This window comes from Felis catus, chromosome D4 (genome assembly GCF_018350175.1).
Source record: "Felis catus isolate Fca126 chromosome D4, F.catus_Fca126_mat1.0, whole genome shotgun sequence".
Taxonomy (NCBI): domain Eukaryota; kingdom Metazoa; phylum Chordata; class Mammalia; order Carnivora; family Felidae; genus Felis; species Felis catus.
In genome coordinates this window covers 84,207,339-84,231,089 of record NC_058380.1, presented here as the reverse complement: position 1 = coordinate 84,231,089, position 23,751 = coordinate 84,207,339, and the positions used below count along the sequence as shown (strand labels likewise).

At 42.5% G+C, this 23,751-nt stretch overlaps 1 protein-coding gene across 7 annotated transcripts in view; it reads left to right on the top strand.

Annotated features, from left to right (window-relative positions):
- MAPKAP1 (MAPK associated protein 1) overlaps positions 1-23,751 on the top strand; it is a 246,002-nt gene that overhangs the window by 184,216 nt on the left and 38,035 nt on the right. For all 7 annotated transcript variants that reach the window (XM_019816522.3, XM_019816521.3, XM_019816520.3 and 4 more), the window contains one exon: positions 17,024-17,164. In XM_019816522.3, coding sequence (XP_019672081.2) covers positions 17,024-17,164 — 141 coding nt within the window. The remainder of the gene's footprint in view (positions 1-17,023; positions 17,165-23,751) is intronic.

Sequence of the window (23,751 nt, the reverse complement as noted above, 5' to 3'; positions counted from 1 at the left end):
TACAAAAGAAGAAAGTCCAAGAAGTTATAAGCTAAGCATTCAGCTCAAGAAGTTAGAAAAGAAACCAAATAAAGAAACATAAAGAAAATAAAAAGAAAGAAGCAATAAAGAGCATAAATTAATGAAATAGAATATTTAGGGACATCAAAATCAAAGTTCTTAGAAAACACTAATAAATTACTAAACCTCTATAAAATGGATCAACACAAGAAATAACAGAAACAAATAGTAATAAAAATGAAAAGGAGGTTTATTATCTGTTTAATAACTACAGATCCTGCAGTTATTAACAGATAATATGAAATTAGTTTGAAAACCTCCATACCAAAAATTGTGAAAAATGTATATGAAATGACAAATCCCTAAAAAGAAAAAGGAAAAAAAAAAAGACAGCTTACCAACATTGACAGAAGAAGAAATAGAAAACTGGAATATTCCCGTAACTATTTTGAAAATTGAGTTCACGATTAAAAATCTGTCCACAAAGAAGACTCACATCTGGGTGATTTTGCTAGCTAGTTCTGCCAGATACTTCAGGAAGAAATAACTCCCGTCTTGCATCAACTATTCCAAAGAAAAGAAAAAGAAGTGACACTCTCTGATTCAGTTTAAGAAACTGTCTCAGTCTTATTACTAAACCCTAATAAGACCATACAACACAGAAAATTTAAATAGATGCAAATATCCTAAACAATATTAAACTGAATTCAGTATTAAGGGGATAATATAGCATTCCCACATTGGGTTTATTCAAAGAATTCAAGGTTAGTTTAACATTAGAAAAACCCAGTCAGGATAATTTGCCACAATAGCAGATTAAAAGAACAATCATCGGGGCACCTGGGTGGTTCAGTTGGTTGAGCATTTGACTTTTTAGATCAGGTCATGATCTCATGGTTCATGGGATTGAGCCCCGCATCAGGCTCTGTGCTGACAGCTCAGAGCCTGGAGCCTGCTTCGGGTTCTGTGTCTCCTTTTTGCCCCTCCCCCACTCATGCTCGCTCTCTCTCTCTCTCTCTCTCTCTCTCTCTCAAAAATAAATACTTAAATTTTTTTTTTTAAAAAAGGAACAGTCATTTCAGAATATGTGGAATATTCAACCATTGTAAGTTGTGTTTACCAAGAGTTTTCATAACAGGAGAAATAACTTTGATGTAATATTAAGGAGGAAAAATGTCAAGGATACAAAACAAGCTATATGTACTAATATCAACTACGTTAAAAAGAATAGAAGGAAAGTGTCAAAATATTAATAGTGGTCTCTGGTTGGCAAGATTCTGTGTAATTCATTTTTGTTCCTCCTTATACTTACACTTTCTGGAGTTTCCATAATGAGCATCCATGACTTTCTAAGAAGAAAATGCAAACAAACAATAAGGTCAAGTTGATATAGATAAAGATTATGTAATGAGAGTAGCTCTTAGTTTAATAGTCCTTGTGACATTTGAAATCTCAAACCATGTACAGTGCCACACCATGGCTCACCAAAGGGGGAATTAGAATAGCACACCCCTTTGTAACTTGCTTAACTAATTTTTTTTAACCTTAATGTAAGTGGGTAATCCTTACCCCCTGTCATTTTCTTTCATCTTCAAAGAATCTAGTCTAAAACAAACTGGGGAAACTGATTCACAGGAGTTCTGTAGTGGATTCTGTTTCAGAATATTGACTCCTTGTTAAATGATTAAGAGGAAATATCATTTGTTAGCATCTTGGTAAACTTTTTGGATATGCAGTACTTACGTAAAAAAAAATTCCTCAGGTAACAAAGTGTCTCTAGTGAAAACTTCGCCTCTCTTCTCTCCCCTGGTTCTCCTTCCAGAGACCATAGTCGTTTCCAGTTTCTTTGGTGTCTTTCCAGGCATTGTCTGTATATACGCAAGCATGTTCTGATTACGGATGTGACTGTACCCCCTACGTACATATATATGCTGACATGTATGCAATGTACACGTACATTTGTTCTTCCTCTTTTTAGAAACAAATGATAGCAAACTTACCATTAATGTTCTCATCTTTCTCTTTTCATTTTAACAATACATTGTAGAGCTTTTTCATGTTAATCCACGTGCTGTTCCACATACAAATTCACCTCTTTCTGTTTTTTCTTTTTTTTAAATCTTTTTTTCACCTCTTTTTTTTAACTGCGCCACAGTATTTCAAAGTGTACATAATTTCAAATGTTTTGTTTTGCTTTGCTTTGTTTTGCTTTGTTTTGAAGATGAGGCCTATCGCTCATCCTAGGAAAGAGACACTGAGGATTGTTAGATAAAGCTTTGAAATCTGGGCTCTTATTCTCACTCCACTTCTAAGCATGAGCACAGTCTTAAATAACTTGTGTGATATCTGTGAGCCTCAGCATCTTAAAGGATTTGCAAGAAATTCCAATTGTCTCGCTCTGAGTCAAAATCACTGTGTTCACAAAGGAGCCCTCACCAGCATTTACAAAGGGCACAAGGCAGTCAGTGGTTTGAAAAAGTGGAATATTATAACTACTCTTCATAAAATGGAAGTAAATAAAAACAATTTACTCCTTTTCTAGAGAAGGGTTTTTTTTTTTATCTTTTTTAATTTATTTAATTTATTTTTATTTTAAGTAGCTCCAGTGTGGAGCCCAATGCAGAACTTGAACTCAAAACCCTGAGATCAAGACCTGAGATGAGATCAAGAGTCAGACACTCAACTGACTGAGCCACCCAAGTGCCCCAATCTTTGCTTTATTTTAAATAGAAATTCCAATGAGGAAAGACATATTGTTCTTCCAGTATTAAGAATAGCTTAAAATAGCTGTGTATTAAAAATTTGGGTTGAGGGGCGCCTGGGTGGCTCAGTCGGTTAAGTGTCTGACTTCAGCTCAGGTCACGATCTCATGGTCCGTGAGTTCGAGCCCCACGTCGGGCTGAGTTCGAGCCCCACGTCGGGCTCTGGGCTGATGGCTCAGAGCCTGGAGCCTGCTTCCGATTCTGTGTCTCCCTCTCTCTCTGCCCCTCCCCTGTTCGTGCTCTGTCTCAAAAATAAATAAAACGTTAAAAAAAATAAAAAAAAATTTTGGGTTGAGACGTAAATATTTCAAAAATGGATTTTTTGCTTCTGTTGGTATGTTTGATCAGGACAAGCTTGCTGTCCATAAAGCCATTTTTTTTTTACATTTATTTGTTTATTTTGAGAGACCATGCGTGAGTGGGGGACAGGCAGAGAGAGGGGAAGAAAGAGAGTATCAAGCAGGCTCCACGTTGTGGAGCCCAATTCAGGGCTCAATCCCATAAACCATGAGCTCATGACCTGAGCCGAAATCAAGAATCAGATGCTTAACTGACTAAGCCACCCAGGCACCCCCATAAAGCCATTATAGAAGTGAGCTAAATTGTGAACATCTATTATGCATTGTTTAAGGGACTATGCTGTTGAGCCAGACTAAGTAAAGGCAGTTTACACTCTGGCCCTGCCACTTACTGGCTGTGTGACCTTGAACAATTTACCTAACCTTTATTGAGTAGTTTATCTGCCCTCATAAGGTTGATAGAATTCAGTGAGTTTCAATAATCATAAAGTTCTTAGAATGGTGCCTGGCACATAATAAATACTCAATAAATGTTAACTGTAATTAATAAATAATGAAAGCAGCATTCTGTGGCTGACAGAGCAGATGGGCCACAGATGTGGAGATCCGGAATCATAGACCTGTTGGGGCCCACAAGGAGGTGTGTGATGGGAGAAGGAAGTGATACAGAATGGAGTGAGGAAGGGGAGTGGAGGGCAGGCATGTCTGTAATCTGTGTCATAAGATGAGAGAACTTGGAAGCAGGGTACGTTCCAGCATATATGCTTTGGGGTTCCAGAAGAGATGCATACCTTATAAGTAAAGCACACGATCGTAAAGGTAGATATAAGCCTTTCAGTTTTTCTTCCAAGTGGGATGGGCATACCTTTGTATCAACCACATCAAAGGATGTTTTTTTAATGATTTATTTAGGCCTTATTGTAAGGCATTGTGCTAGACATTTTGCAAATGCTCTCTTTTTCTCTCTCTTTTTAAAGTTTATTTATCTTCAGAGAGAAAAAGTGTGCAAGCATGCATGTGCAAGCGGGGAAGGACAGAATCCCAAGCAGGCTCTGTGCAGTCAGCACGGAGCCCAGCTCGGGACTTGATCACACAAACCATGAGATGGTGACCTGAGCCGAAATCAAGAGTTGGATGTTTAACCAACTGAGCCATCCAGGTGCCCCTACAAATGCTCTTGTAGTTTTCATAACCACCCTATAAGATACTGTTCTAATGTGGAGAGAAGTTGTGACTTACCCAAAGTTAGCTAGCCAACAAATGTCAGAACCAGAATCCTCGGTCAGCTGTCTGATTCCAAAGCCCACCCTGAGATTGTTGATAAAATAACCTAAATTTTCAATCCGAAGAGTTGTGATGACCATTGTCTTACACACTCTGAGAGAGAAGCTTGCTAATGAAGCTAATATGACAAGAGTTTCTGCCTGGGGACTGAGAGCTAACATTTGTGCTTGGATCTTGGCTTAAATAAGAAAATGACAAGCCAAAGTCCTTGAGCTTTCCAGTTTGGATTCTTGTCTGATAATCTACTACATCCTTCAGCCAACTGTCTGCCAGAAGCTGGAATCAGACCAGAAGGAGACATGAGTACATTTTAGAGAGGATGTAACATTAGAAGACTCCCATTCTTGTCCAAGCATCTATATAAATCCTGGCACCAAACTGAGCCTCAATTTCCTTTTATGCCACATGTTGCCGGTGACCTTTTCATTTACCCACTGATCACACATAGGTAGCCCATCCAGGTCCTTAGAAGAAAGACACAGTGTGAACCAACTTATTCTTTGCACAACTTTTAAGAGAGAAACTTGGGAATTCTCCACCGTCAGAGCTAAAATAGGCTTGAAATTAAACTGGCTTAACAGGGTACCAACAAAACGTCAGACACCGTCTTTACTGTTTGATCACTCAGTAGTCTGTCCTTCTAGTAGTTCAGCATAGTGTTTTGAAAGCACTATGCCTCTGCAGCCTCTGACATTAGACAAAGCATGTTCCCTCTCTAAGCCTCAGTTTCCTATATAAATGGAGGTCGTTGAATCTGTTTTATAAGGCTTTTTTGAGAATTAAATGAGATACAAGTGCTGCCATAATAACAGCCTTTTAGGCCACTGTGCTCATCATCCTTAATTTATAGAAGAAACTGAGGCTTTACGGGATGATGTGCTCATGATCACATGAATAATGATGGGGGGTGGGGATGGGAGGCTGGAAAACTGTTTTCTGTCCAGTAAGTCTAGAACAGCAGTTGAATCTGATTATTTTATTTCCTAAGTAGAAGTTGCCATCCAGAGGTTTCAGTTGTTCTCTAAATGCCAGCTCATCCTCCTTTGATCTTTAAAAGAGACCTTCTATTATTTCAATGCCTTACTGAAATCCTTAATTTCCTTAGGTTAAGGCTATACTGAGGAAGGCCTCAACTCAAGGTGGACAGTCACCTAGATAAGTGGACTGTGGCAGGACAGTGTCTCTGGGTCTTAGTCTGTGGGGAAGCCTCTTTCAGCTTTGTTAGTTTGCCCTTGAAGACCGAAAGAGGAGGCAGCTCTGCCTAAAAAGCCTCCCAGACCACTCCCTGGACTCCGGAAGAGTCTCTCCCTACCCCAGTCTAATCACTGATTCCACTGGTTGGATTACACTGGACTGTGACCACCACCACCCCTCGCCCAGGGCAGGGACCATCGGGTGCTGCGGCCAGGTATAGTTTATTCCCCTGGATGGAGTGAGCATCCTGAGTCCCTGGCATCACCAGGCCTCTCAGTAGGGCTCCAGGGGACAAGTACATGATAGCTTTTAAAGACCATTGGGGATTTAGGTAAGTATCTAAGCCTGTGTTTCTTCATGCTGGTACTTGGGCTGCCCCCCGCCCCACTCCCTGCCGCTGCCCAATACTACTAAATAAGAAGGGAAGGCAGGAAGCAGCCATAGGCAGTGAATGTTTGTTAATCATGATGTGTTTCCAGCTCCTCTTCATGGTGCTTATTCATAGTGGGCTGATCCCTCCTCCTATGTGTGCTCTGTGCCAGCCCTGGAGACTCCCCGGTGGTTCCATTTGGCTTCTGGAGGCTTTGCTTTCTTCAGCTACAAATTACTAATCTCTCCAATTTCTGTCATGTGACTTAAATACCAAGGCTTTAAGCCTCTTTTATTATACCACAACAGCAGTCTTTAAACGCAAAAGGAAATGTGATTGTGCAAATAAACTCTATTTACAAATAGAAATGACCTGTGGTGTTCATGGTACGGATTTTAGGTTCAGTTGCTGCTGAAAGCCAGTTATGTGTCTGGCTTTGGTTGGGGGAAAAGCATTCACCATAAGGAGTTTTTGTATGGGTGAAGGTTTTTGCACGTATATATTGGATAATAACTCCCTGCTTGCTGCACGCTAACAGAATTTAAATGAAACAAAAACGTTATCCCCAGTGTAAGAATACCTGTGTGTCTGCACCTCTTGCTTTCTAGTTAATGTGGGCTGGTTGGTAATGTGTTGTAGTGGGAAACGCAAGATGTTTACAGGCACTGTGTGACCTTGGGCAAGTCCTTCTCTGCCAACTTCATTTTCCCATCTGTAAAATGTGATGGTAATCCCTATCCTTTGGCGATATTGGGAGGATTAAGCGAATCTGTGTGTACTAAAAGCACATAGTGATGTGTAATGCACGGGGCAAGCGTTGACCATTCCAGTGTTTGTCTGCTGTGTGCCTGAGACATAGGGCGAGCACCTGTGCCCAGACACCACAGCTAGTCCGTTGCTTGTGTGTGATGGCCTCTTCCTTCCCTGTTTTTCCTGGTTTCCCACTAGCTCTTAGACTTCCCACAGGCCCTTTTGGCAATGGCCAGCACCAAGGGTACATGGTACCTAGGGCAAAAGACAGTGCTAAGCTATACTAGAAGCAGACTTGTGCCCTGTCCACACCTACTTCCTCAGTAATGAATGTCTGAATTGTACTATGTGGGCTGAGAAATTCCACATGAATTGCATTTTTCTCTCTCCCCCTTTCTTGAAAGTTCCCCCCTTTTCATTTTATCATTAGGTAGTAATTAGTATTCAAGGGAAATTGGTCTTAATATATTGAAATTGGTTAAGTGCATTTAGACCTGTACCACAGCCAATGTCTTATTGGAAAATGTAATTGGGGATTCTGTGTATGTAATTAATTGAATTACAATTAAGAACTTTCATTAAGCGATACACTGGTACATTAGAGCAGTAAGGAAACATGTTTGACGAGCCACAAACCCTGTATGGGCTCTAAGTGAGGGCACAGGGATTTGCATCCCTTTGGTAAGCTCCTGGCCCCAGAGACCACCCTGCAGCCCCTGACTAATGGTTTGGTAATGCATCAGGTGACATTTCTGTAGTGATTCCCAGATGGGAGGTGGGGTTCTTCCAGTATGTGTGACCTCAGTTTCTGACTCTGGAGTCAGAGAGAGAGAAATAGAGTGAGAGGGCCTCAGTGTTGATCAGATATTACAGTTGTTAGGTATTTGGTCATGTCAGTTGTCAAAAAATGCCCAGGCTTCTTTTCCTGTGTTTTCAACAGTAACAAAGACACATTGGAGGAAGAGGAAACGATAGGAATTCTGTCATCAACCTAACGTCCAAGCAAACCTGTAATGAACCAACGGTCGGGACCCTTGGATAGTCATGCTTTAACCTCTAAAAGGTGGTTAGTTTCATTCTGAGCACACATTCTTTTATTCCTCCCCAGAACATTGATGGCATCCTCCTCCAGGCCAGCCACTATGCTGAGGCGGTGGAAAGGAGTTGCACATCATGGAGCCCACAGTTGTGATAGGTGCGACAAAAAGTATAGAAGAGTAGCTAGCAGGTGACTGGGGCCGTGAGAAAAGGAGAAGGCTTCCCTGTGGAAGAATAAAAGGAGTTGGTGAGTAAGGGAGGAATGTTTCAGTGCAAGGGACAGCTCATCTGAAGGCCTTGAGAAGGAGCTTGACCTGTTCGGGAATGAATGAATGGAGGGGGCAGGAAATGAGCAAGGGTGAGAGTGCTGGGAGTTAAGACGGAGGGCTGTGCAGGATCTAGAAAGCAGAGCCCAAAGGTCCTACTCTTTTTAGAAGTTCTGCAAACCGGAAACTGTTTCTTTCTGATCACCTCATAAAACAAGATTACCCTGATTTATTTGAAGGTCTGAAATCTCCCTGTGGAAAGGCTCTGACTCCAAGAGTTTAATCAATTAGGCCCTGACAGCAAGGATCCCTACCCTGATTGTTGCATGGAACATTCAGCGAAGGGCATATCCTACTATGTGATCCTGACGGCTTTGGAGAGATTACTACAGAGGGGCATGCCTGCACACATGTGTGTGTTATAGTATATCACCTATTGATTCTTTTTTAGAGACCAGCAAAAATGACTAGTAGCCAAAGGGAAGTGTTTAATAGAAGAGAAGTTTGGGGCTTATGAGGCTTTAGGGACTTAAGAGGCCTTTGGAAAAAAAAAAAAAAATGTGATGGATGTAGAAAGCAAGGGAGAGTTTTTCTCCTTGACTCACTTATGCAGCCAGCTTGGAGTCTTACAGAAAGAGTGAAGAGAATTAGGTTTTATCCCTGATTCTTTGTTCTGGCAAGGCCAGGCATAACTGTGTTCTCCTAAGATACTGTTATGGCCCAAGGATTTGTACATGCACAGCCCATCTAAGGAACATTTTTACCCAAAGGGTTATGTGGTGGCTAACGGCACATTTTTAGAACTAGACAGACGTGGGTTCGGTTCCTAGCTCCACCTTATACGAGTTGCATGGCTATACCAGCCGGATGACATTCTAAGCTTCATTTTTCTCCCCTGTGAAAAGTGGATAATAAACTACAACTTTGGGGAAAATTAAATGAGGGTATTGGGAAAATTAAATGAGATAACGTATTTAAAGTGCTGAACATGTGGGGCACCTGGGTTGGGTGGCTCATTCGGTTAAGCTCCTGACTTTGGCTCAGGTCATGATTTCATGGTACGTGAGTTCAAGCCCCACGTTGGTCTCTGTGCTGACAGTGCAGAGCCTGCTTGGGATCCTCCCCTTCCTCTGCCCCTTCTCCCACATACTCTTTCTCTCTCACGAAATAAATTTCGCCTTAAAAAAAAAAAATAAATTGCTGAGCATAATGTCTGGCATATAGTAAACACTCAGTAAATGTTAACCTCTGTTGTGGTTGTTGTTGAGGCAGCATCCCAGTTTGGTGGGTTGCCTGAATGGAAGACTAGGAATGGTGTGTTAGGTTCTATTAACTGAGATAAATATGGGGGGTGGTATACAAACTCAGGTATACTGTTACGGTTAACCTGCGGTTCAGCAAACTTCACTCATGCCACCAACGGCACTTATTGAACATCGACTTTGTGCTCTGTAGGATAGAATGTTCCTGCCCTCAAAGGAACTCATTGTGTAGAAGCAGAATACAGATGTTTATCACATAAGATATTTACAAGAGCCTTCAGAATGATAGGGTTCTGGAAGAGAGATCAGGAAAGATTCTAGACTAGACCTGGAAGTGTACATATTTTATTTTATTTTTTAGAGAGAGTGTGAGTGGGGGAGAGGGGAAGAGGGAGGGAGGGAGGGAGGGAGGGAGGGAGGGAGGGAGAGAGAGAGAGAGAGAGAGAGAGAGAGAGAGAGAACGAACCCCAAGCAGGCTCCACGCTCAGTACAGGACCGACACAGGACTTGATCCCACAACCCTGGGACTATGACCTGAGCCAAAATCAAGAGTCGAATACTCAACTAAGCCACCCAGGCGCACTGAAGTGTATACATTTTAAAGAGTGGGAAGGCCATTCTTCCAAATGGTATAACCTGAGCAAAGTCCATTTTAGCCAAAGTGCAGCAATTGTTCTATGTGGGGAATAGCAATAAGGCATCAAGATAGAGTAGGGCAGGGGTACCTGGATGGCTCAGTTGGTAGAGCATGATCTCAGGGTCATGAGTTCAAGCCCTATGTTGGGGGAAGGAGGGAGGAGAGTAGGGCAGAAGATGGTTTATCTCCTCTTGATTTAGTCAGTTATTTGTACAGCAGTATTTTACTGTGTGCCAGGTCCTGCCATGGATACTGTCTCTGCCTTTGAAGAGCTTATCCCCCTCCAACCCTGACTGTTTTATTTTCCACCACTCCCCTTCATACACTCTTTGCTCCAGCCAAATGCAAACATTTGCTGATCCCTATATAAGCGCTCACACTTGGTGGACTTCATGTTTTCCTCATACTATTCCCTCTGTGGACTGCCTGTCCCCTCCCATCGTCTGGGTCTCCTGCCATCCTCCTGTGTTCCTGAAGCACTAGCATAGTCCCACAGCTGTGGTTGGTGCTGGCCTATTTGTGAACTTGATACGATCAGTCAGCAGCATCAACTTGCTACAGAGAGTTTAAAGGAGAGGGTGTAACAAAGGCCATCATCGTCTTCTGGTTGAGTTCTAGAGTTCGCATTGATCTTTTTGGAGAAGAAAGATTGAAGTTGTTTTAACTCATAAACTGGATTCAAGCTTTTTGACTTGGCCTAAGACTCGTTGAACCATAAAATGAAGTGTAAACTCCTGTGTAGTTTGTATCTATAAACATAAGACATCTGCCGGTAGCATACAGTGAGTTCATCTGAGCTTTGATTTGTTGATTAGTGTCCATTTGTCAGAAAGGAAGTCCCGTATGTACCTCTAAGTTTCAGTGAAATCATGTGTATGAAAACATATTTTAAATGTAAAACAGTATTAGTTATAATTCACCTTGATCTGATCACCTGACAACAAGCCTGTTACTCTTGTAATGTGTGTCCACGCTTTCTATTTGTGTTTGTTGTCAGATATGTAACACATACACAGCTGTAATCGCACTTTCACGTCTCATCATGATTGTCCAGAGGATATCCAGAGACTGAAAACATGGCATAAGAACCAATAAAGGCAGTGGCATGGCTCTCAAGCTTCTTGGTCTTAGACCCCTTTACACTCTTAAAAATTATTGAGGAGGTTGGCTGGGTGGCTCAGTTGGTTAAGCGTCCTACTTTGGCTCAGGTCACGATCTCGCAGTCCGTGAGTTCAAGCCCATGTTGGGCTCTGTGCTGACGGTTCAGAGCCTGGAGCCTGCTTGGGGTTCTGTGTTTCCTGTCTCTCTCTGCCCCTCCCCACTCACATTGTGTCTCTCTCTCTCAAAAATAAACATTAAAAAAAATTTTTTTTAAATTATTGAGAACCCCCAAAGAGCTTTTATTTATTGAGCTATATCTATTTATTAGGAATCAAAACTGAGAAATTTTTAAATATTTACGAATTTATTAAAAAGTAATAATAAATCCATTACATGTTAAGTTTTTATGAAAATAGCTATATTTTCTTTTGTTCTTTTTTATTTGTTTTGTTTTCCATTTTCTTTCTCTGAAGAGCATTTATTTTTGTTCCATCAGGAAGATAAATTGTTGGCTAATCACCTGAATACTATAGTGGGCACCATTTTATATTTTTGCAAATTTCTATAATGTCTGGCTTTAGAGAAAACATCTTGATCTCCATGTCTGTTGCATTCAGTCTGCTATAATATATTGTTCCAGTTGTAGTAGGTGAAGAAAATTTGGCCTAACATAGATATGTGGTTGGAAATGGGAGGAGTATTTCAGTAGTCTTTTCAGACAATAGTGGATATTAATTTTCATTAATATGCCACAACTCAAGTGATTGATTCTTAAAGGGTAGTCGCAATGTGGAATCAGAACCATATCTATAAACTTGTGTACTTATTATTATTACTTTGTGCTCTCATAAGATAACAGGGATGAAAGGGGCAAATAATCTCTTACTATTAATATTATGAAAATAGTATTGAGATTATGGCCGCCTGGACTGGTTCTTGGGGGTCACTCCCTCCAGTGGGTCCTGGACTCCTCTCCGAGAACCACTGGTTTGGAGTTTGCAGCTACCACCTACCCAGCGTCTCTGCTTGCTGCTGCTTGTAGGAATGCGGTGAGGTGGGAGGAGAAAGAGAAGCACAGCAGGAAGAACATGGACTCGGGTTTAATAGAGCTGTCCCAGCTCTGCCTCTTCCCAAAAATGGTGTCTCGGGCAAGGTTTTGACCCACTCTTGACCTTGGATGTCAGAGTTAGGATTTGAACCTACGTCTCTGAACTCTACGTTCTGGGTTCTTTCCAGTGTTTTTAAGGCTCAAGGCCACTTCCCAGCACTTGACTCTCTCAGCACCTTCTCTTTCTTTGCTGCAGGCCCTAGACTTTGCCTGCCTCCACCTTCCTCTCTTCTCTGCTTCCCTCTGACCCCTCTTGCCCTGGCCTGGTTTTGCCAGTAAGATAGATACCCATTCCTGTTTCCTCCTTCCTGATTCCTTCCCCCAAATAGCTAGGCTCCTTCCCCTTGTAGGTTTTGCCCCTCAAACCTTTACCAGTTGCAAATGGGCTCTCTGCCATTCTTCCAGACCCTGGTGTCAGTCCATCTGAGCTCCGGTGCTCAAGTCACTTTTAGGTCCCACCCCAAAATTTGATCTATCACAATACATCTTTGAGTTATTGCAGCTCGGGCATTTTGACACGATACATTATGGTAATCCATAGCACATAGAGACATTAACACTCCCGACTTTGACAAAATACATTGTGAAGTCTTTGAAGGCACCATTACAATTTATCTTGTCATTCAGGAGGAGACCCAGTTCAGCATTAATGTAGATGAACACAGTGTGGCTTTTGTTTCATTTAATTGCTTATGACCTTTTTAATTGCTAATTTAACAAAATACCAAAGGGTTATGTTTCAATTAAATTAACAGTTTGGGAGTGGTTTTTTTAATATATGTTTATTTTTAAGACATTCTGGCTCTCTCTGCTTTTTACTTGGAGTAGATAAAAATGTCTTCTCTTGAACAGAAGTGGGTTTTTAAATGTGAAGTTGATATATAGTAATAATTCTAATATGCAAATGATACAGTGCCGGTGTATGGTTGGATTCACTCCTTTCTAGAAGGATACAAACAGTAAAGGTATACATACAAAGTCTTTGAACTTTTCTGGTCCCAAAACATGCTTTTGGTATAATGCTCTGCTTTGGATGTTTGTCTTTAGATGTAAAATGTCTCTCGTACGCACCATTTATTGGGTGCTTCTCTCTGCCTTGTAATACTTTCTTTGTGTTCTGTAGCAAGTTTGTGAGCTCCTGAAGATCAGGGACCCTGCCTTATCCTCACCAGTGTGCCTCCATAGGCGAGCATACTGCTGGCATGGGGACAGTAGTTGCAGGTTATATGGCTGACTGATCCGTACACACAGACGTGCCCCCTCCGAGCAGCGACACTCCTGAGCCTCTGTCAAAAAATGGCTCTATAACTCCGAAGACCGGAAGTTGTTCATGTTCGGCAGATGACCTGCTTGGGGGTGAGCAGCGTGTACTGGAGGCGAGTGCAGGGCTGTTGTCCTTTCCTACTCCCCCAGGTGCTGTTGCCCTTCTACTCGTAAAAGCAAACACACCCCTTATCATCTGGGGCAAGGCTCAGAACTTACCCAAGTAACAGGGGGGCCTAAATCCTCAAATGGGATATGAATTTACACTGTTAGAGAGTAGAAGGTCAATGCAAGAAGCATTAGTGTGTTGAGCCAGCTCCAGCTATATAAGTCTTGAACAAAATTAATATAAGGAAATTGACAAGCCTTGCTGGTTATTCCATAGCTTTAAGACCTCTACTAAAATCCTATCATCTCATCTGCCCATTATTAACATTTCAGCAAAATATAAAGTTTTCATTAATCTCCCACAGCAAATTTAGGAGTGAAAACTGGCACTTGTTTGAGCTTTTAGGACTACATTAGCTGGTGTATTAAACAAAATATGTCATTCTTCAGTAGCTTCTGTAAGAAGCTAAATCAATTTCCAGCCATATTTATGCACCACTTTATCTAAAAGCATCTGAATTATCATTTACAGCTAAGATGCTTTATTAGCAGCTGGCATTGAAATTGCTCAGTAAAAAATTATATGTCACGTTATAGTAATTTTTAAATTGGTTTTAATCCAACATCATAAAATGTAAAACTCTTAAGTGTGGTTTTTTTTTTTTTTTTTTTAGTAATTGGCATTTTAGCATAATGAGCTGTTACCTCTTTCCAAATCAAATACCTGCAATATTTAGAAAATACTAATTAGTAAAGAAAGCAGAAGTTCTTGAGCTAAGCTGTATCTAATAATGGCATTTTCTCAGATAAGATGACTTTAACTGGTTTTTAAAACATGAAAGGATTTTAACATTTCACCAAAAATTCTCCACAGCTCTCATATATAAAAGGTTCTAAAAATAGAAATAAACACATCTTCTTGGTTCTGTTTCAGGAAAGTGTATATTGGGGAAAGTGATTGATTATTTGAAACTCTATAAATTCTAGCCACTCTCTTGGTTTAAAATATGGACGTTACCCAGAAGACAGTCATGCTCACAATGATGCCATTTCGTCCAAAATTACACATGTCCTAAAGAAAGGTAGTGAACTTACCTAATGATCCTCATAGATATTGAGTGCCACTCTTCTGGTCCTCGTGATGTGATGTTGGCTAAGTCGCTCAGCCCCTCTGATTCTCCTGTGGCCACGGCAGCTGGCATTCATCAGTACATTTTTATTGAGCACTTGCTTTATCCTGGGCATGGTAGCACTAGCAGGGTCTAGGCTATAATGGTGAGTAAAGCAGTCACTCTGCCTGCTCTCTTAGTCACTCTGCCAGTGGCAGAGACAGACAGTGACTAGCTGTGACAGCATTCTGCAGAAAAATGCTGGGTGCAGTGGCAAAGGGAGCTGAGCTACACTTGGGGGCCGGGGGTCAGGGAAGTTTCCCTGGAATGTCACTTGAGCTAGGCTCTTCAGGAAAAATAGGTAGGACACCTGGAGGAATAGGTCAGGAGAGAATGAAGTGGGGAGAAGGGGACCCGGGCAGAGAGGACAGTATAATATATGCAGATGCTCAAAGATGGGACTGTATCACAGGCATGCAGTGAATGGTCCATTAAGGGAGAGGCTGCATCCTCCCTGAGCAGGGAGCATTATTGTGGGTGCTAGAGTGGTCCAAACTGGGAAAGTGTTTGGAAATCAAATGCACCGTTCCTAATAAAGGAGTTCAATGTGAAGGCATCAGAAACCAACTTTGACTTAAAAGCTTACCCCGTAGGCAATAACTGTGGGAAGGAAAAGCACATTAATTGTCAGGCTGCCAGTTATGTAACAGAATTTTCCCATTTGATACCCAAATCTAGAGTTTTCCATTCCTCCAACTCTGTCCCAAGGAGTTCTCTTTGGGTTTCCCTGTGAAGCCATCTCTGAGTATTCAACACAAGGCTTGGGCACCCTGTTCTGGCTGGCCTCCGCCATACAGGTGCTTCCCTCCCACTGGTGAATGGTACCAGTAGCTGCACCTGCAGAAGACCACATTTTAAGCTGGGGAACGGGAAATAATTTAGCTTTGCTTCGTGTGGACTCAGGCACATGACTTTACCTCTCAAAGCCTCAGATTCCTCATCTGTATAATAGAGAAAGTGAGTACCCACCAGGTTGTCATGAGGCTTAAGTGCATGTGTAAAGAGCTTAGCGCCATGCCTGATGTCTAGTGAGCACTCAAACGCACTGGTTCTTTATGTATTTTTTATTTATTTACTTAGCACAATTTAGTGAGGGCATACCAGTTGCCTGCACTGCTTGTAAATGATACAGAGATGAATGAGAAGCTTTACCGACCATCAAAAAGCTTCCAAATTAGGCCAGAGTGACCAGTCAACAATTCTAGTGCAAGATCGAATATGGTCCTCTCTGACGGTAGAATAAAGACAATCATGACTGCTGTTTACTAAGTGTATTATGGTTAGATTCTTTAAATACATTTTGACATTCTGTGCATGGTAAAAACGGGCTCAGAGAGTTTAAAGTCACTTGACCTTAGATCATATAGCAAGTTAGAGGCATAGGAATTAAGCCCAGGGCTGTCTGGCCCCAGGGTCCAGTATAACCAAGATTCACAAATTCCAACTGCTGTGGAATTCAAGAGGAGATAGACTTTGAGCCGCCTTGAGTGGAGTTTTGACAAGTCCAGGGTAAGCTTGGAAGGCTACCACATGAACAAAGGGCCAGCAGTAGAAGAATCTAGACTTGTGTGCAGTCTGAGGAGTTTGGGAAGAGCTGAGAGAAGGTATGGCTGAGAAATAACAAGTAAAGTTAAAAAATTACATTTTAGGCAACTTATGGACAGCCTTGATTGCTTGGCTGAAAACAGTGCCTCGTTCAGAAGGCCATGGGAAGCCAGGCAAGGTTTTTGAGCACTGGCCTTCTTACTTGTCCCCTGTACACCTCTCAGGGTACTGGGCATGCACGAAGCTCTCACTAAACATTTGACGAGTGAATAAATGATCTAGGCTTTAGAAAGCTTTATGAATCAGACAGTCCTATGGTGGCTGGATTGCAGGGAGAGCTCGGTGGCTGGAAGGCCCATGAGGACAATGTTACACCCATCTGAGAGTGAGCAGGCTCGTGCCCACACCAGTGGAGACTGGGATGCCAGACGGGAAACTGATGAACACACAGTTTGAGAATCTTGGAAAGCACAAGATTTCTCCAAGAGCACGGATTACTTTTATGATGGGAAAAATTATTCAGAAAAGAAGCAAGAAGGATGACCGCCCATGCTTTTGTGGTTGTAACTTAACTCTCGTGGAGATGGAGAGCTTCTGGCGAGCAGCAGTTTTTCTATCCTTGTGACTCCCTGCTGCCCAGCCAAGGGCCTGCCATAGAATAGGCAGTGTTTGTGGTATTAATTGTTGAATGATGAATATGTTACCATTCTCTGTTTACTGGAATGGCATTATTGAGTCATCGCTCAGCCTTTTCTTCTCTAAATTAAATAGCCCATATTATTTTAATTTATCCCAGAGCATTTTAAGCAGACACCATTTTCCAAGCCTCATGTATCTTTATGTGTTAAACTGCTTTTTCTTCCCCAGGTTCAAGGGCAGACGGGGTTTTTGAGGAGGATTCACAAATTGACATAGCTACAGTACAGGATATGCTGAGCAGTCACCATTACAAGTCATTCAAAGTCAGCATGATCCACAGACTGCGATTCACAACCGATGTCCAGTTAGGTAAGTAAGTACATGAACCGATGATGGACTGAACCCTTCGTATCAGTGGTCAGTGTAGAAACAGGGAGAGAAACAACATCTGACTTTTATGTGACCTGAATGACTGACGGTAATTTGTTTTCAGAGAAAATGTTTAAACAGTGAAATATAAAGTACCTCCTTTTTCCCACCTGAGTGCTCTGTCTTGTCTTCTTTTTTTATGAAGCAGAAGATTAGAAATAGAACTAACCTGAGACTCTTTTCAAACTGATTGACTTCTGTGAAGTTCCATAAATCTTTTCATTCTGTAATTTTCTACATGCTATCCTTAGAACCGCTTTGTAGCATTGCCACTTGCCTTTTTTAACTCAGGTGAATTCATTGCTTATTCATTCATGACTTTATTCAGGAAGCTTTTTAATGATCTCAGAAGTTATATTTGGATCCTCACCGAATAATCCAGAACTTTCAATTAATATTTGGGATTAATCTGTGCTCGCTTCGGCAGCACATATACTCAAATATTTGGGATTAATCTGTTCCAATTAAAGCTACATTTCTGTTTTGACTTACATGTAACAAGAGTCGAAGTCTCGTAGTAGTCAACATAATATCATCATCATCACGGCTGTCATTTATAGGTGTCTGCTGTGTGTTAAACACTGTGCTAAGTGCTTTACATACTCTGCAAAACTACCTAGACGGTGGGTATTTGTATCTTCCCCGTCTAACAAAGAAGGTAAATGAGGTGCAGAGAGGTGATGTCTGTGCCCAAGCTCACACAGCAGGTAGGTGGTAGTGTGAGGAGCAGAACCCTGGTTTGGCCAACTGAAGCGCACCTGCTCCCTCCGAAAGGACACTGGGGGGAGCAGGGAGCAGGTGTGGGTGCCAGGCTTAGTCAGGGAGCGGACCTGGCTCTGCCACCTGCCTCTGCCACGCCACCCCTTCCCGGACCTCATTTGCTTGTGTGTGAAGGGAGGAGGTTTGCGCTCCAACGTCGAGGCCCACCGATTCTGGGTTTCTCACAAATGCTCCGTATGTGTCTCATAGTAAAGTCTTTTGTAATGCTGGTGTTAGTCTGGCTAATTTGTAATAAGCCTCAAAAATCTCTTCAAATACTCCTTCCCAGCCTCACTGACTGGAGCTTGAAACACTCTGACAGCACAGCTTAGTAGGTAAGAGGGGACCCTCGGATGTACAAAGCTCTGAATCGTGGCTCTGTCGGTAACCAGCTGTGTCAGGCAAGTGCCTTCATCTTTCAGAGCCTCAATTCCATTCTAACTGGGAATATCAGTAGCACCAACTTCTTAGGATTGCCTTGGGGAGCAAGTTAGGCCATGTGAAGCACTTAGCACAGGGCCCGACGGGTGGTGGACCCCCTGTAAAGGAGAGCTCGTGGTGGAGAGGCAGGGCTTCGGACAGACGCTGGAGCTAGAGGCCTGGGTTCAAACCCTGGCTCGTTCGTCCGCTGTATCACCACAGGCAAATGACTCAGAGCCTCTGTTTCCTCATTTGTAAAGTGAGGATAATAATCCCTGTCTCACAGATGTCCTTACAGGGATGAAATGACACCACACATGCACACTACTCAGAAAGGCACCTGGCACATAGCAAGTCCTCAGTAAACACCAGCTGCTAAGATGATGAGGATTCGAACAGACTAACTAGATGGATTGGCACCCAGTAACTTTGATCCAAAACACAGAACCCATCTTTTTTTCTTCTTTCTGGACCTGTTTCTGCCTCCTTAAAAAGGAAGGAAGGAAGGAAGGAAGGAAGGAAGGAAGGAAGGAAGGAAGGAAGGAAGGAAGGAAGGAAGGAAGGAAAGAGAGAGAAGGAAGGAAGGAAGGAAGGAAGGAAGGAAGGAAGGAAGGAAGGAAGGAAAGGAAGGAAGGAAGGAAGGAAGAAAGAAAGAAAGAAAGAAAGAAAGAAAGAAAGAAAGAAAGAAAGAAAGAAAGAAAGAAAGAAAGAAAGAAAAAAAAGAAAGGAAAGAAAGAGGGAGGAAGCTAAATATCTAAATTGTAAAAAAAAATTGCTTATTTAATGTCGATCCTTAAACATAAAATTCTTTGGTGTTTTTCTTCCTGGAGCTGCTTTTCCTGGTACTTATGGAAATAAAAATAATGAGGCTACTCAAAAAGAAGCCAGATTCAAGAAAGGTGGGGGGGGGGGGGGGGGAGTAGAAGTACGTACTATATTATTGCACTACGTACCATTCAAAAATACACAAAAATAGCGTTGGTGCTATAGTGGTGAGCGTAGCTGCCTTCCAAAAATACAGTCATCTGCTGTGCAGGAGTAATGAAGGTGGTCATCCCGCTGGGAGAGGAAGCTGTAGTGACTGCAGGGGAGAGACTTGGGATGCTGGTAAGGTTCTGCTTCTTGATCTGGGTACCGATTACATGGGTATGTAGACTTTGTGAAAAAAATCAAGTTACACGGGGCTCCTGGGTGGCTCAGTCAGTTGAGCTTCCAACTTTGGCTCAGGTCATGATCTCGTGGTTCATGAGTTCGAGCCCCACTGCAGCTCGGAGCCTGGAGCCTGCTTTGGATTCTGTGTCTCCCTTTCTCTCTGCCCTTCCCTAGCTCGGCTCACTCTCTCGCTTGCTCTCTCTCTCTCTCTCTCTCTCTCTCTCTCTCTCTCTCAAAAAATAAATAAAAACATCAAAAAAAAATTTTTTTAAGAAAAAATCAAGTTATACTCTTACAACTCATGCATTTTCTGTTGATATATTTTCAATTAAAAGTTTACTAAAATAAGAATGCTACTCAGACATCTAGTTTGGGTTTGCCTACAGTACCTTCCCAGTAACAAAGGAGTGGGTCTGGTTTTAAGGAGCCCAGTAAGTAGCCGGATTGCAGCCAAGACAGAGGTCCAGGCTACAAGGCAGGGATTTTCCCAGGGAGCACAATCAGTAAATCCACCCATTCCCAAGGTAAAAAAGCAGTGCTTTGGAAAGATTACCAAGATCGTGAGCTTCTTTCCCTGGTTTTTTTTTTTTTTCCAAAGGCAAAAAAGCCAAACTTTAATTCATTAGATTCTGACATGTATATTCATTTAAAGGAAGAAGTCCACAAAAGGATCTGTGGGAAGAGCCCAACTCTGTAGTCAGGATTGGGTTTAAATCCCAGCATTACCGGGGCGCCTGGGTGGCTCAGTTGGTTAAGCGGCCGACTTTGGCTTGGGTTATGATCTCGCGGTCCATGAGTTCGAGCCCTGCGTCGGGCTCTGTGCTGACAGCTCAGAGCCTGGAGCCTGTTTCGGATTCTGTCTCCCTCTCTCTGACCCTCCCCGTTCATGCTCTGTCTCTCTCTGTCTCAAAAATAAATAAACGTTAAAAAAAAATTTAAGGGGCGCCTGGGTGGCTCAGTCGGTTGGGCAGCCGACTTCGGCTCAGGTCATGATCTCACGGTCTGTGAGTTCGAGCCCCGCGTCGGGCTCTGTGCTGACAGCTCAGAGCCTGGAACCTGTTTCAGATTCTGTGTCTCCCTCTCTCTGACCCTCCCCCGTTCATGCTCTGTCTCTCTCTGTCTCAAAAATAAATAAATGTTAAAAAAAAATTTAAAAAAAAATTTTTTTTTTAAATAAAAAATAAAAAAATAAATTCCAGCATTACCACTTACCCCCAGTGTCTCCTTGGACAAGTCCCTTTTCAGGCTTAGTTTTTGTCATCTGTAAAATGGGAATTCTAATGTTTACCTTTCAAGGTAGAATAAAATAAAGTGTTTGGCCCAGAGAAGCTGTATTCTGAAAGGAGGCTCATCTTAGTTGTTGTTACTATTGTCACTGTTACTTATTTTGCCCATTGCTTTCTGTCCAAGTCTACCATCTTGAAATTAGCCAGATCACTTAGATTAGGTAGTGGCTCTGTCGGCAGAGTTTCACTTGTAGCCACAGTGGAGGACACTTGTCAGGTAGAAGTGGATGATGACAGTGGTGAGGATATCTCTCCCTGGAGCAGTGGTTCTCAGAAGTGTTACTAGAGGCCAGGTCCCAGTCACCTCTGGAAGATTCCAGTGGTACACATGGCACCCTCTGGTGGTGAGTCATGGCTCCAAGGAGCTTCTGAACAGTCAACTGTCAGAATATCTGTTTCAGTTATGAATCTACACTCAGTCTTACAAACAGCATTATGAACAGAAACTTCATATATTAGTCCTAAGGAATTTTGTGACAATTACATAAACTCTGCCTGTGAGTACTATACCATGTGATTAATAAATAAGCTCATTTCCTGTTGCCATGTAGATGAGTTCTATAACTTCGGATCCCCTTTCCCTCGCGAAGCAGGTGACACCCTTTCATTTTAACAGTAACGACAACAAAAACCGGCAGAGTAATCCAGGAATTCCTTCTTTCCAAAACTGACTCTACTGTAAAGGACAGGGCAGCAAACAACGCACTTTTATGAGCATTTGAGTGAGCAGCTGGATTCTGAGATCAGTAAATAATTTATTTTATTTCAACTGACTAGCCAGGTGCTTCAGATCTTTCCTGACACTGATGGATGGTCTCCTCTGCTCATCCATCCTGTGTCAGTCAGAGCAGAGATTTCACTTGCCCCCTGTGGCAAGTTCTTCTAAGTGGTAAGCGTCTGTGTGCGGCATTTCCCCAGTAGCCCTGCTGATGCCACAGAAAACTCCCCGTCCACTCTGAGTCAGTGGTACGCAGGAGCACGCAGCAGCGATGAGAATTCCCCAGCCCCGCGGCACCATCACAGCTGCTTGTCTCCCGATCGGGTAGTCGTGGCCCCTGCTCCCGTTTTCACCATCTGCCATCTGCTTCTGAGAAAGGCGAGGAGGGACGCAAATTTGGACCTGCAAGACCCTAACTTAAACCGATTTTCCACCAGACTTTTCTGTGATTGAAAAACTTTATTGGAGTCCCGTAGTGAAACCTGCGGCAAAGACCTGATCTTTGTAAACAATATTAAGAAGAATTACGATTTTCTTCAGTTTATTTATTTCTTTTGAGAAAAAAAGCACAAGTGGGGGAAGGGCAGAGAGAGAGAGAGAGGAGAAAGAATCCCAAGCAGGCTGTGCACTGTCAGCCCAGAGACTGATGCGGGGCTCGAACCCACAAACTGTGAGATCATGACCTGAGCTGAAGTCAGATGCTTAACGATTGAGCCACCCAGGTGCCCCAGAATTACAATTTTTAAAGGCAGTTATTTATCAAGTGCTTGCTATGTGCCAGGCACTTCGCTGATCACTCTTATATTCATTGTCTCCTATAATTATATCACTATTACTGGATAGTACTGATATTATCTCCATTTTTTATATCAGGAAACTAGGGTATAGGGAACAATTACTCATCAAGTAATGAAGCTGAGATCAGAATCCAGATTGTCTAAAGCTTCGTCCTGCACCTACCTACTATATTATGCCTTAAATGCAAATTGTCATCACGCTAATACTCTTTAGCTCTAGGACAATTTTCAGTGTACTGTGAACTTTCCCCCCATCACCTTATTGAATCCACACAGAACAGTGATGATGTTATTCCCATTTCATAACAAAAAACCAAGGCTTGGAGGAGTAAGTGAAGTAATGTGATGCATATAGAGAATTTAGTGTTTACTGGCACATAGCTATTACTTAATAAGCACTAACTTTCCTTCCCTCCACCCCCCCGCCCCCAGCCATCAGGATAGACAGTGGGATATCCAGTCCCAGTAACAGAACTGGGACTGAAGCCCAGTCCCATACAACGAACCCAATCCATCAAGCCATGGATGTCTCAAATAATCTCTCTGAAAGGTTTCATGGTTTCCTTCACGAAGGAAGTGATTACTTCTAGTTGGCCAGTTCCAGAGATTCTGCACATCCTCACTCTTCCCCCTGCCCTAGCATCTGGGGGTCAGGGTCAGCATAGCATGCACACCGCTGTTCCATCCTCTGTTCACATTGTCAGTCAGTCACTGCCCTTCTTCCCTCTGGGCCCAGATCTGACCTCAGAATCATTTCTAACACAACCCTATAAGCGAGCCCTCGTAGTCAGTTCAATTTCGTTCTTTTTTTGTTTTTTTTTTTAATGTTTATTTATTTATTTTGAGAGAGAGGGCAGGAGGGGGAGAGGGAGAGAATCCCAAGTAGGCTCTGCACTGTCAGTACAGAACCCGACAGGGGCTCAGGCCCACAAACCATGAGATCATGACCTGAGCTGAAACCAAGAGTCGGACGCTTGACTGACCAAGCGTCCCTAAATTGTCATCACGCTAATAGAACCCTGAAGTTGGTTCTTAAGTTGAAATCTATTCACCATCCCTGCTGTGCCAGCCTGGAAGGTTTACCACACAAAACCGTCATGCCTAACCATTCGTGTATTCCTTGAAAATGTCCTTGGAATATTTCATTTTGTCTGCTTCCTCTCTGTGTTGGGCCTAAAAGTACAGATGCCCTTAAGTGTAGCCCTTGCTTGAGCTTATACCACGTTGAGGTCATTTCCATTAATGTGATCTACCCATATGTCTGATGCTGGGTGCCTGACCATAGGATCAGGCACTAGGACGTGTGCGGCCAAAAATGCCAAGGCTGAGAGCTTGAAATGGGTTTGGAGAAAATCAAACTCAAAGGATCAAGTATGGATGCCAACCAGGATCTAG